The sequence below is a fragment of the Sparus aurata genome, chromosome 3, assembly GCF_900880675.1.
Source record: "Sparus aurata chromosome 3, fSpaAur1.1, whole genome shotgun sequence".
In the NCBI taxonomy this organism is placed as follows: domain Eukaryota; kingdom Metazoa; phylum Chordata; class Actinopteri; order Spariformes; family Sparidae; genus Sparus; species Sparus aurata.
Genome location: NC_044189.1, coordinates 15,523,360 through 15,536,580, shown reverse-complemented (window position 1 = coordinate 15,536,580; position 13,221 = coordinate 15,523,360). Strand labels below are relative to the sequence as shown.

At 39.9% G+C, this 13,221-nt stretch overlaps 1 protein-coding gene across 1 annotated transcript; it reads left to right on the top strand.

Annotated features, from left to right (window-relative positions):
- Positions 1-4,543: 4,543 nt before the first annotated feature.
- Positions 4,544-12,345, top strand: azin1b (antizyme inhibitor 1b). The gene is made up of 11 exons (XM_030412376.1): positions 4,544-4,733; positions 5,603-5,746; positions 6,216-6,414; positions 6,598-6,771; positions 7,036-7,208; positions 7,364-7,577; positions 7,725-7,799; positions 7,887-8,052; positions 8,322-8,431; positions 10,555-10,760; positions 10,857-12,345. Exons 3-11 carry the CDS (start codon positions 6,313-6,315, stop codon positions 10,930-10,932), a joined length of 1,296 nt encoding a protein of 431 aa, XP_030268236.1. The 5' UTR covers positions 4,544-4,733; positions 5,603-5,746; positions 6,216-6,312; the 3' UTR covers positions 10,933-12,345.
- Positions 12,346-13,221: the final 876 nt, after the last annotated feature.

The window sequence follows — 13,221 nt, the reverse complement described above, 5'->3', positions numbered from 1 at the left end:
GCTGCGCACTGAGCTGCCTTCCCGTGACAGAAAAGGCCTCGTTAGGTTCAATGTCCGACTGTAAAATAATAATAATAATACCGGAATATTCATGAATATATAAATCTATGGGCATAATTAGTAGGTTCAGTTGGCTAAAGTGATGTTTTATATATATATATATATATATATATATATATATATATATATATATATATATATATAGATAGATAGATAGATAGATAGATAGATAGATAGATAGATTGATATAGATATAAATAGATAGATAGATAGATAGATAGATAGATAGATAGATAGATAGATAGATAGGTAGATATGTATGTATGTATGTATGTATCAAGTTGCAAGTAATGTTTAACATAGCTTAAAGCTTAAATGTAATGAATAAAGTGTTGAATTTGTTAGAAAAGCTTCATATGTTATACAAAAAGTCATGTTCCAAATTTGGAAACGGTACAGTACAATATATTATATTACAGACACATAGTGTTAATTAGGCTGTATTGTAAGTCACATATGTGAATACGAGAGAATACTTTTTGAGAGACCTAATAATTTGTTAGATTCATATGATCTGGATACATTTCACCACTTATTATTTGATTATCTGCTCTCCACTTTTTTACAATTCTCTCACAATCCCATAATTATGATTGATATATCAGATGTATCGTCTTGTAGTATTTCCGATAGTACCTAAAGGCAGCATGCTTGTTTGTTTTGGCAGCTCAGTCAGTGCCTCTCAATATCGACCTCTTCTGGTAAAATCCCACTACTACATTACTAACAGTTGCTGACAGGGTGGCAGTAAATCAGAGCCTATAAACCAGCAGTTTCATTAGCTGACTAATCGAGCATCTTTCTCAGTGATCCCCTGTCCACTATCCTGATATGACTTGGGTGGTTAAAGGTTAGTCCGCACACAAGTTTTCTTGAGGCTGTTGATTAAAACGTTTAAACGCTAAAACACGGAGGGCAATTGAGAACAAGACACTGACGCCCTGTGGGTTAGGGTTGTGGCTCAGTGGGTAGAGCGGGTCGTCTAGTGATGAGTAGGTCACCAGTTCGAATCCCAGCTCCCCCTAGTTGCATGTCGAAGTGTCCTTGAGCAAGATACTGAACCCCAAATTGCTCCTGATGAGCAGTTGGTGCCTTGCATGGCAGCCTCCGTCATCAGTGTGTGAATGGGTGAATGTGGCATGTGTTGTACAGCGCTTTGAGCTGTCGTTAGACTGGAAAAGCGCTATAAAAATGCAGACCATTTACCATTTAATGCAACAGAGGTGCACGGCAGACATATACACACGTTTCATAGCAAACAGGCCAAGGATAGCAACGTGAGAGACAACATCAATTCAAATAAAACGCTTACATTCACAACATTATAAGTCAATCAAAATATATCTAAATGTATTTGTTTAATCTGGTTTTTCCAGTAATTTAAGATCTATTAAAGTCCACTGTGTGGTACAGAAAACAAGATGCAAATGTTATGCCAACTGTTAATTCAGCAAAAAATAAAACATAAATTACCCAGATATGATCTTATGAGTTAATACTGGCAAGCTACTTTAATACCCTTATCACTCTCATAGGTTGCCTTACTTAACTTTTCACAGTTTGGAAAATGTTTTAATTTTTGCAACTTGTGATGCTGGGGATATTGAGAATTGTTTATCTATGCGGTTGTTTGTTTGTATCCTTTTTTTTCCAGCTGCAAATTGAATTTCCGCTCTGAGGACAGTGAATGCATTTAACTGAACTCAGCGGAACTGAAGCGAAAAATCGAATTTACTCCTGCCGTCACAGACCTTGAGGCACATACTTTACTTTTCAACAACTTTATACTTTACACTGTTGGATGGTTGATATTAAAGAGTGGCATTACATCTATCAGGAATAATTGTCACAGCTTTAATATGATGACTGTCATAGCACAGTCCGAAACTCTGTTATCTGTGAAGTAAAACTGTTCTGAATGCACACATGACTCTCAAAAGACTTAATTATTTTTGATGGAAACAAGAGGCTATCATGATATGATAGATATCATTTTATTACTTTCTCAGCATGCAAACCTAGATTTAATTGCAATGTGTCACCTCTCTATGGCTCTGTTAAGCACTTCATCTTGTACCTTGTATTGCCCACAAGTACTTTACAAACACACTTGTCCCACTAGTCCCAAATTGATCTAGGAGGCCGTCTTAATAAATGAGGAGGCTATGGCCCAAATGAGTGAGCTATTCTTGTAGTTAGTACCTCATGCCCATTAGCATGTTAAGCATGAAACCATACATTTAATCTAGTCACTTGGTTTCTAAACATAGTTAAGAGGGCCAGCCAGCTGAGAGCCTGCAAAATATCAGAGCCAGAGAGTGCTACCATATAGGACTTCCCTTGTTGTTTGTGGAGTCCAATGCTTTCTAAGCCACGTTGTTTTGTGAACACAGTGTCCCTCGGAGTGACTGTCATAAAACAAAGATAAGGGCTGTAGGAGAGCCAGACAAGCATAGACACACAGATGAAGCCATGAAGTGAGTTGCTGCAGTGCTCCAGTCCTCCAGCACAAGTCATACGACTCAAGGGGGCTCCAGGCAGAGTTTTAATGTTGCACCAAACTCCTGACCACCATGCTTAATGAGATACATTTTGCTAAAATGAATTTCTCCCATAATTGTCTAAAACGGTTCCGTTTCCGGAGTTGAAATAAGGCTAGAAAGTGTTACAAAGGCTTAAGGACTAATCAACAAAATATTCAATAAGCTCTTGAATCTGATAATCTGCCAGATTCCACGAGACACAGACAGAATAAAGTATGTCAACGTATCCACCACCTAGACAGAGGCATACTTTGTATGTTTTGTCTTTGCTGTGTTGTGAAGGCTTGTCAGTGCCACACGTGTATAGCGTTTAACGAGAGGTCAGCAAGGCTGTAAAAACAGTGAGTGACTGAGACTGTTGTAATTAAAAGGCTTTTGACCCACTGACTATCCCTCATAACTTTCCGGGTCATAATTCAGGTGCTTATGCTCACAAGTATATTCAATGTTCATGAATGCTGTATTTAAAAAATCAAGGATGAAAGTATTGGCTCTGCAATTACTGAGTGTAATTCCAACTCGTGAATTTAACATCATGGTTGATGTGGGACCATATCATTACAGAGGAAACCGTTTCAAGCATTTAACTAAAGTAAGGCCACCTGTCTTCTTGCATTTTCAGAGAGACATGGAAACAAAAATCAAAACAAGGAAAAAACAAATATCCTCAAAGCATCCATGAATGCTTAAAAGTATTTTTTCAGTACCTTTATGCATTTTTTGTTTGTTTGTTTGTTTGTTTGTTTGTTTGTTTGTTTGTTTTATGGATGGTGGACAGGAAAGGAAGCAACTGAGGGTAACTTATTCTTTACAGATAACTGAACTGAACCAGTACCTGCAAGCAGTGGAATAATAAAGCAAAAAGGTCAAATGGAAAAGAGAAAAACATTGATAAAGAAATAAAAACCTATAAAAAAAAGATGTTATCAAATAATTATAGATTGAGAAGAAAAAAAAAGAGTAAAAAAGACAACAACAAAAAAACAAAACAAAAGAAAAAAGCAGATATGTGTCCTGACACTTAGGTTGGGAGGTTTTCTAATCCACTGGTTACAGACATGACATCTTAACTAAATACATTTACTCAAGAACTGTACGATTTTGAATTACTTGTACTTTACTTTGGCACATCCATTTTGTGCTACTTTAGGCTTCCACTCCCCTTCATTTCAAAGGGAAACACTGTACTTCTCTCTCCACTCCATGTATTGTGTAACTTTACACAATACATGTTACTTTGCGGATTGTGGATTTGAATTTTTAACGCGATTTATAACACTGGCAATCAGATTAAAAGAACACTGATTCTGATAATTAGAAAAATGCTGAATGTAAGACCTCATGGCTAAACCTATACTTTAAAGTATATACCTACATGTAAATATATGTGGGTTTTTTTTTTTTTACTTTACTTGTACATTCAACTACATTTATTGCTAGAAAATTACTCTTTTCTTCTTAAGTAATTAATTTAATATCAGATACTTTAAGACATTTTCTCAAGTACTACTTCTCTGTGTAATTTTCACTTTCGAAGTGATGTTTCAACATTACATTGTTGCAGTTACTCATGTATGACTTTTGGGTACTTTTTTACATCTTCTGGCTACTGCAGCCTAAGTATAGCTGGAACTCAACTCTGTGTAAAGTGAGTGTTTTGGCAAAGGAGTCTATCTCCTATACATAAATCAGAGCAGCTGGAGCCGCACAACGAGATGTGTGACCCATGTAAACATTAGCAGTGGAGGCACCGGCCTGGTTTGCTGTAAACGAGTGGCCATCTACGGAAAGTTTCTACTTATGTAACATCACAGCTCTACTGCGGCCTGTGATATTCGGAAATACATATTTGGTATGTTCTCAAAAATGCGGAAAGATCATTGGTGGAACTGAACGTTAGGCCCCGCCCATTGGCCGTTGATTACCTATTCCACTTCCCCTGCGCGGCTCCAGTAGTTCTCCACCCATCGGCCGAGAGAGAAGACGCTACTCAACCGACGCTCGTCCGTCATCTAAACATATGGCCCAAACAGTCCTCTTTCTTTCTTATATCGTTGTGCCCACTACTCTTTAAAAATTCCGCCGAAAAAGAGAAGACGATTTTCCAAATCATTCTGGCCGTTATCTCACGTAAGTACAGCGAAATACTTCGGTTTGAGTTCCTTGGATTCAGCAAGCGGACGTAACATGGCGGGCTGGTCTTTCTGCCTTCTTGCCGCACATGACAGACCGATTCAATGAATTCTGTGTTTTTGACATGTCCTTATGGTAAATCTAACGGTATTGGTAACATAGTAGTTTATATAAACGCTTTTGTCTGGTGTTGATTCGTGTGTTGTGTCATTGTTTAGGCTAGTTGGTCTGATATTAACAGAATACAGAGCTAACAGAAGCTTCTTCCTTCGACGTGCAGTCGGCAGCCAGCTCAACGTTAGCAGCTCTCATTGCCAGGAATCTCTTTAGCAGAGCGTTTCCTCGCAATGGCGTTGCCTGTAGGCAATGTAGCTTGTCTTTAGTGTTTTTAAATGTTTAGTATAAAATGGAGCCGTATTACATTTATGTGGTAAGGGCATTCTTGTTTTGTTGTGGTGACGCATCGCAATAATTATATCTCATTTGTCAACTTGTGACGCTACTCGCTATCCCATCATGTTTGTTTTTTTTTACCTTGTGTGAAACCCCCTACCCCTAATATGGAACAAGTGTTTAAAGTGTAGTCAAATTATGTAATGGGTTTTTTCCGGGTCAAAAAGTAAACAAGCCCCGTAAACTGGCTCAACGTATCGATTGTGTCGGTGAAATTTCGATAAAAGTGTCAATAAATGTGAATCCATAGATAATGGGGGTAAACTTTGACATACAAATCAAAGTGGCTGACAAGCTCAGCCATAGACGCAACATTTCATGTGACCTCACTTGTGACACACGGTACATCTCTTCCTTTTTATGGTGCCTTTCTTCTGTGTTCATATTCGATCTTATGTGTGTTTGTCTCTTAGGGCTCCCCGATCTCTGTAAAGGTGTATGAGCGCTACCCAGGGGGCCTAGGGGCGGCTCTTTACCGGGAGCACTTTGACTTCAACGCTGAGCCGCCTTGGGATCCTAGCTGATAGCGGGACAGGTCCATCTCCTGACTTGTCCATGTAAGTGGCTGATTGTACACAGAAAGACGCATGCTCACTTGCACAAACACAACTGTAGCAAAGTCCAGGATCATTAAAGTCTGGATAGACCTTGGCATACAAAGCGTGGTGTAACTGAAACATGTTTGTATTGGGTAAGGCTTTACCTTCACAGGCAGTTAATAGAATTAAATAAAAACTGAAGTGAGGTGTATGGAGTTTACACTTATCCTAATACAAGCAATAAGAAGACGTTTGTCTTCGATTATGAATTAATGGAGACATTTCAAGTTCTGTGTTTCATGAAACAGAATATGATATGTGTCCTACACAGAGACTACATTCAAACATATGTAGCTGTTGATTTTCCCCGGTAAAAAGACCCAATGTATTTAAATTTGTGTAGTTAAATTGCTGTAATTAAAAAAAGAACAACACTCATCGTGGTGATATTAACAGTCTTTTCTTTTTTCTCCATCTTCTTTTCCAGTTTGTTGCATACCGGCAGGAACCCATTGGCTCAGTCGTGACCCCTTGACTTGTTTATCTGTTCTTTATGATTGTCGGATTAGCGGAATACGGTTGAGATGAAAGGACTCGCTGACAAACCCAGCTACATTATCGAACTCCTGGAGGGAGGAGTGACCCTTGAAGATGTCATTGATGGACACATCTGCGAACAGGCTCTGGTTAGTTCAGCTTGCCGGCCTCTAAACACCCTCTGGTTGCAGTGGATAATTTTCCCAAATGCTTCAAATAGCTGTGATGACAGTGTCATCAGCAATTTTTTCCTATAGACTGCCAGCCATAGTGGTTTGATCAGGTGTTTGAGTACTCGGTGACGCAGTTGACAGCCCCTTTTGTCTTCCCAGGTGGAGAAGAGGGCGTTTGTGGTGGGAGACCTCGGTGCCCTGATGCGTCAGCATGCATGCTGGCAGAACACAGTGCCACAGCTGCAACCCTACTACCCAGTCAAGAGCAACAGCAGCCCTGCAGTCATCGAGGTCCTGGCCTCCTTGGGCCTGGGCTTCGTATGTGCCAACAAGGTGAGCTTTAAACTTCACAGAATAAAAACCAGGTAGCTTTGTTTTATCTTTTAAACTGCACAGGGCTTCATTCTCTTGTGAAAACACCTGAAATTTTGGGGCAGTTACATTACAAGCACTTAGTTGATTACTAGTCATCTGATGACTGGTATCCTTTCTATTTATGCAACACACTTAGCACCTTTTTGATTGTTTTGAGAGGGCTTTTAGACTTTAAAATCACGATTTCTGTGGTGTGTGTGTGTGTGTGTCCTTTTTCCTTAGGCTGAAGTGAGCCTGGTGTTGGAGCATGGCGTGGCACCAGAAAACATCATTCTGTCTGGTGTTTGCAAGCAGCTGGCACACATCAAGCACGCTGCCAAGAACAACATCCAGCATCTTGTGTGCGAAAATGAGGCAGAGTTGTCAAAGATTTCCCGCCTGCACCCCAATGCAAAGTAAGAGATCAAACTAAGCAGCGAAATGTTTTCCTTAGGTACATTTAGTCCTTTGATAGTTAAGTACATTATTTTCGTCTTGGGCAAATAAGAAAGGCTTTGTTAATGGCAAACTTAGATGAATGTTTCATTCGTGCTTTGATTCACCTCTCTAGGTTGCTGCTGCAGTTGACCACCCAGGCCCATGCAGCTGAGACCAGCATGGCCTTCGGTTTCTCTCTGAAAAACTGCCGGCATATGTTGGAAGCAGCGAAGGAGCTTGGAGTCCAGGTGGTGGGGGTGACCTTCCACATCCCTAGCTCCTGCCAAGACTTGCAAGAGGCCTACACCCATGCACTGTCAGATGCCAGCTGTGTGTTTGAGATGGCGGTAGGAAAATGGCTTTCATTATTACATGATATTGTTAGAAATTAGTAGATTAAAGTCAGCGTTTTTCTGTCTTGCATGCCTTTTTAATTTTTTGATACTCTCCTCATTATTGAGGGTGACATTTGACTGTTTTCTGTTTCTGTTCAGGTGGATTTGGGCTTTAACATGAACATCCTGGATATTGGTGGTGGATTTACTGGATCAGAGTTTCAGCTCAAACAGGTAGGTCATAAACCACTAGTTCAAATCTTTGCTTTTATCTGGAAAACGCCCTCTGAATGCATGTTTGTTGTAACCGTGTGTGTGCAGGTTGAGTCTGCAGTCAGGCCGCTGTTGGATGCTTACTTCAGCCCGTTGTCCGGTGTGCAAGTGTTGGCCCAGCCCGGCTGCTTCTACGTGGCCTCAGCTTTCAACCTGGCTGTTAATGTGATTGGCAAAAAGGTGGTGACCCGCCACTGGGACAGCCTGACTCAAGGTGAGATACTTAATTCTCTAAGGTTCTCTTGTCATAAGCAGTCCAGTAAAATCTGACTAATACCTTTTGCCTCTGCACCCTGACTGTGAATATGTGCAGATATTTGTATGCAGTCTTAGTAAAGACAGACTGGTTCATGATGTCATATTTGTTTCATGTTATTTACTCATGTGTTGCATAATCATAACAAAACCATCAGAGGTCAAGTCCCATTTCCAGTCCCCAGTACGCTTTTATATCTGACATGGTCACCCACTGTATTTACACAGGTGAGAACAATGAAGATACCGAGTTCCTGTACTACATGAATGAGGGTGTTTATGGCCCATTCAGCCGCAAGCTTCTGGGAAACTCCATCGCTGCCCCGTCGGTGCACAAGGTTAGTAGGCCTCCACCCAAGAGAGTCAACCCCATTTTGGACTGAATGATGCATCTGATAGCAGCTGTAGTTCAGTAGGGAAAAAGGGACATGCATTATGATCATGGAAGCAGGATCAGGATTGCTTTAGGTAATGAATCGTATCCTATAAAAAGGCTGTTTTCATAGAAGGCTGACATATTTCAACATAGTTGTCTTAAGGTGTGACAGTAGTCAAAAGGGTTAATGGTATTCACAGCACTTGTTTCAGGGTTTCCGCGGGGTCTTTAAAAAGTCTTAAAGTCCAAAATTTGAAAATCTCAATTTTAGGCCTTAAAAAGTCTTAAATACATCCATATTTTGCACATAGGTCTTAAATTACATTTAGTTAGGTCTTAAATATGTACATACATTTACTGCTTCCGTCATCGCCTTTTTTTGTTTTTTTGTTTTTGTTTCGGGGAAATGTGTTGGTGAGATTCACAGTCGGCTCCGTGTGTTGTACTTCTGTCTGAAGTATCAGGAACGTAAGTGGCATTTTGCCAACAGTCCGGTCAGAATTTATCGCCGTACACTTCACCAGTTCTGGAAAGACTTCGACTGCGGAATCTGCTACAACTACGTGAAAGTGTTGGCTTTAACATCCAGAATTTAGCTGGTTAAAAGCCGTACTTAATAATGAATCTGAAGCGCAGTGCACACTCTGCAAGAGGACCCTCAAATTGGGCACACTCGGTGTGAAAGCGCTGGTATCCCACACAAAATCGGAAAAACACCGGTTAGCTTCTAAAAGTCTCCAGCGAAGTCACACTATCACACACTTCTGTATGCCTTTGTCACCAGTTCCCGGTCTAAGTTCGTCCACTTCTGCTCGACCCGAACTCTGACGTCTCGTAGTCAAGTGACATTCAACCCTTCTTCATCTCAACTCTGACGTTGAAATCGGAAGTGCTTTGGATCTTGAACACCGTGTGTGTGTACAGTTTTTGTGTGTGTTTGTTTGTGTGCGCACGCGCACATATAATAATCCTGGTGTTTGTGTACAAAATAAATAATGAATAAATATATAAAGAAAAAACCAGGGTTATTATAGTTAATAAATTAAATTCCCAGATAAAGACTAAACTAAAGCTACTTAATCACTTGTTAAACTAATTCAAACTAACTGAAATAAAAAGCAAACTGAAAAAACTAAATAAAAATTAATGAAATTTGAAAACTATAATAACTGACACACTCCATTCTTAATTGCTTGAGTTGCTCTGTGAATGGCAATAGATGTTATTTTTGAAAGTAATTCGGGGACTTTATTTTTCCTTGCTTTTTCGTACTTCGTGTAGGTCTTAAATATTGTTGAAAGTGGTCTTAAAAAGGTCTTAAAAAGTCTTAAATTTGACTTGTTCAAGCCTGCAGAAACCCTGTTGTTTGCTATCCAGCTGTAGTTAATGTTGCATTTCCTCTTTCACTGTTTGGTTCTTCATGACCTTAAAATAACTCAAAGTGACACAAACTTCACAACATTAAGTAAGACTGGAAGTGTAGTTAACTAATGTGTCAATCGGTTATAGACGGTCAGGGGAAATGAACAAAGATGGCCAGTGATATTGAAAGGACTTGAAACAGGGCTGTTGTAAGTCCTTCTGTGCACCACAGACTCATGGTACTAACAAACTATCAGTTGTTAGAAATGGGTCACCAGCAATACACAAGTTGTCACAGTTGGCATAAAAGTTAAAATTTTCCTAACTTTTGAGTGCAAATCGCATAGGAGGTATCATACTTGGCCCAGGCAATGTGCTTTTCCAAGGCTTTTTTGATGTGTCCACACCTGTAGTGATGAGATATATTAGTTGATAGCCAGTTTTAGGTTGCTTGCTAGCTAATAAGTAATCGAGGTAGGGGTATCAATTGTACCATCTTTAGAAACCACAGGTATATAGTGTTATTATGGTTATGTATCAGTTAATTTTACTGTGCATCACTTCTGTAGTTGCAGGCTATAATCCTTTTGATATCGGTCTTCCTATTTTGCATTTCACATGCAGAATACAAATTCTAATGTGCAGCGGAGAAGGATGATCGAAGTAAGAGCAGTCAGTGACATTTCTAATCAATGTTTTAATGACAATGTTTCCTCTCTGCAGCATGACCTGTGTGCTGAGGAGGCGGTGTATCCCAGCAGCCTGTGGGGCCCTTCACTGGACCAGCTGGACCATGTAGTGGAGCGCTGCCTGCTGCCTGAGCTCAGTGTGGGAGACTGGCTTCTCTTCTCCAACATGGGAGCGTGCGGCCTGGACGAGTTCAACTCCTCCCAGCTGCCTGTCTACTACACTGTCTCCACCTCTGACTGGTGAGTATGGAGTGACGGTTAGCCAGCAATGCAGATGTTACAAGAATCTGATGCATGTAGAGTCAAACTGACACCGGTGCTTGGTGTTGCCCACAGGTACGAAATGCAGGAGGCTGGTGTGGCACTGGACAGTGACATGAAGAATTTCTGCATGGTCCAGTACAGTGCGTAACTACCCTCTGTCCCTGTCCCGTAGTATATTGCACAGATCCTCCTTAGCCTCTGCTTTCACCATGTGAGAGGAGGGGTCAGTGAGGTATTTGGGACAAGGGGCTAAATGTGGTCAACATTCCAGCCACCTTGGGAAATGCAGTGTCCTCTTTTTTCTTCCAGGAATTTGACTGTTTTTTTTACCTCTCAAAATTTGGAAAAATTGGTTATCTGATACCTCAACTGTCTTCAAAATTTCATCTGGAAAATCTTCATTTTTGCTCCTCCCGCCGATGGATCTGTCAGCCAAAAGAACTCCAGCCCAAGCTCAAATGAAATTATGCAACAAAATGGACGACTCTTTGGAGATGGGACCCCCCCAACACGTTTGTGGTGGTTTGTTTCCTTAATCAAATCCAGTTTACAAATTGTACAATTGATTTAAATCATGTTCTTTATGAATCACCTGTAGACAGTTGTTTAAATCGTGTGTCTGTTCAACACCAATACATTTTGTCTGTAGATGATTTTTGAAGTGTTAAAAGGAATCAGTGCCTCATGCAGATTCTGCACTTCGGACCCCTCACTTTGCATAGTTTAGATTGAAATTATGACAATGACGTAACCTCTCTCTGCAGCTCACCTCAATGCATTTTTATTTATTGGATTCAGATATTACTGGGGCATATTTAAAGCTCCACCTTTAAGTGTGTTTTGCCCAGGTATTATGCTGTGGCCCGTCTAACAGTGTTTTCCTGATAAGATATTGATGTGTTTTTTAACGCTACATGGATTAAGTGTGCTGTGATTGCCATTTGTGACCTCAGTGGTTTCCCTTTACTCGAAAAGGCATGATACACCCAAATGCACTCCTTGCCTCTGTTAGAAAGAGGTTAATCTGGTTTAAAATGCACAAAATCTTTTGTAGGATAAAGAAATACTGTGAGATTTATCAAAGCAGCCCTGATTTTTCAGATCCCTGTTTGTTTCTTACCAAAGGATTGGTCCTTTTTCTGCGGGGATCTGAAAAACCAGCATTTTCTAAATGTGCTCGAACATAAATGATCTGTATTGTCAGATGTGGACTTACATGTCTGTGTCTATCAAGTGAAAGACATGTTATTTGTACACGGACCTCTCTGAGGCGGTGCAGATTACAAATAACATGCTAGACTTTTTCTCATGCCTCTTTTTAGTTGTGAGGGAAATGATGCACAATCTCATGTACAGCTAAATGTCTCATGTCTGATAATATTAAAGATGACCTGACTTCACTGCAGTTTTAAAGAATCCTGCCCTCGTGTGTTACAAATGACTAATGTATTAATTACTTGCTTGTCTAAGGCACTAATGGACCATAGCCTGTTTTTGACTGTAAATTGTGCTTGTTAAAGTAATGAAAGTGATTAATTTAATACATTTCTGATTGAAATCATCTCTCTTTTGTTTGTGTGATCTTTGGAACAGTTTGTACTCTTACACATGTTCTTGATAAAATCTTCACTGTCGGCCAACAGAGTTAAAACCCATTTGTATCTGATCTGCTTTGAGTCTAGAGTTTGCTCTAGTTATACAGTAGTTCAGTGTCCTGGAAACAATCTGTAATCCAGATTTAGGGCTGCCAGGAATGAGATCCTGCTGTAACCATTGAAAACAGTAGACGTCATGTTCAGACACCACCACATAACTTTATTTAAAAGCTCTCCTCAACGCAGAAATGAGCTGAAACCTCAGATGCACAATTGCTAAGGCTTTTAATTCAGTGATGCCTATGAATGAATCTATTAATTTCAGTGATTAATTATGCTCTGTTGACAGAATTTGGTGTCCCAGAGAGAAAATTAAATCTAAATTGTAATACTCAGTTTAGATGTATACAGCAGAGCATTATAGCTTCATTCTCAGCCAGAAAAGAGGCTTTGATCATTGAAATCAGGCGCCTCTGTTTTGTAATCAATCCCAGCATGATCTGGAATTTGATGACAAATACAATACACGCTAAACACTTACCTAATCAGTAATGAGCTCAGCATGTACAGTGTGTCCTCGCCACCCTCTTACCACTGTACATTAGAGTCCATATGTTTCACTTGATGATTTCCAAAACAATTGTTCAAGAAAAAAATTGTATTCTTGCATCCATAACATAATTTGAGCTGGAGGAAGAAAAACTTAAGATTTCCTGCTGCTTTCCTTTAAAATGGAATACTGATAATACAGATGGCCATCCCTTTCTATTCCCCAGAGCACCTTTCAAACTAACCACACATCTTGGAATTCTCTAAGTAAAGAAATGTAGGGGTAAAGATTA

Bases quoted from the DNA above. Each gene is read 5' to 3' on its own strand.
- azin1b (XM_030412376.1), top strand. From the start codon at position 6,313: ATGAAAGGACTCGCTGACAAACCCAGCTACATTATCGAACTCCTGGAG. The intron at 7,578-7,724 runs GTAGGAAAATGG...GTTTCTGTTCAG, and splicing joins GCTGTGTGTTTGAGATGGCG to GTGGATTTGGGCTTTAACAT. The intron at 7,800-7,886 runs GTAGGTCATAAA...GTGTGTGTGCAG, and splicing joins CAGAGTTTCAGCTCAAACAG to GTTGAGTCTGCAGTCAGGCC.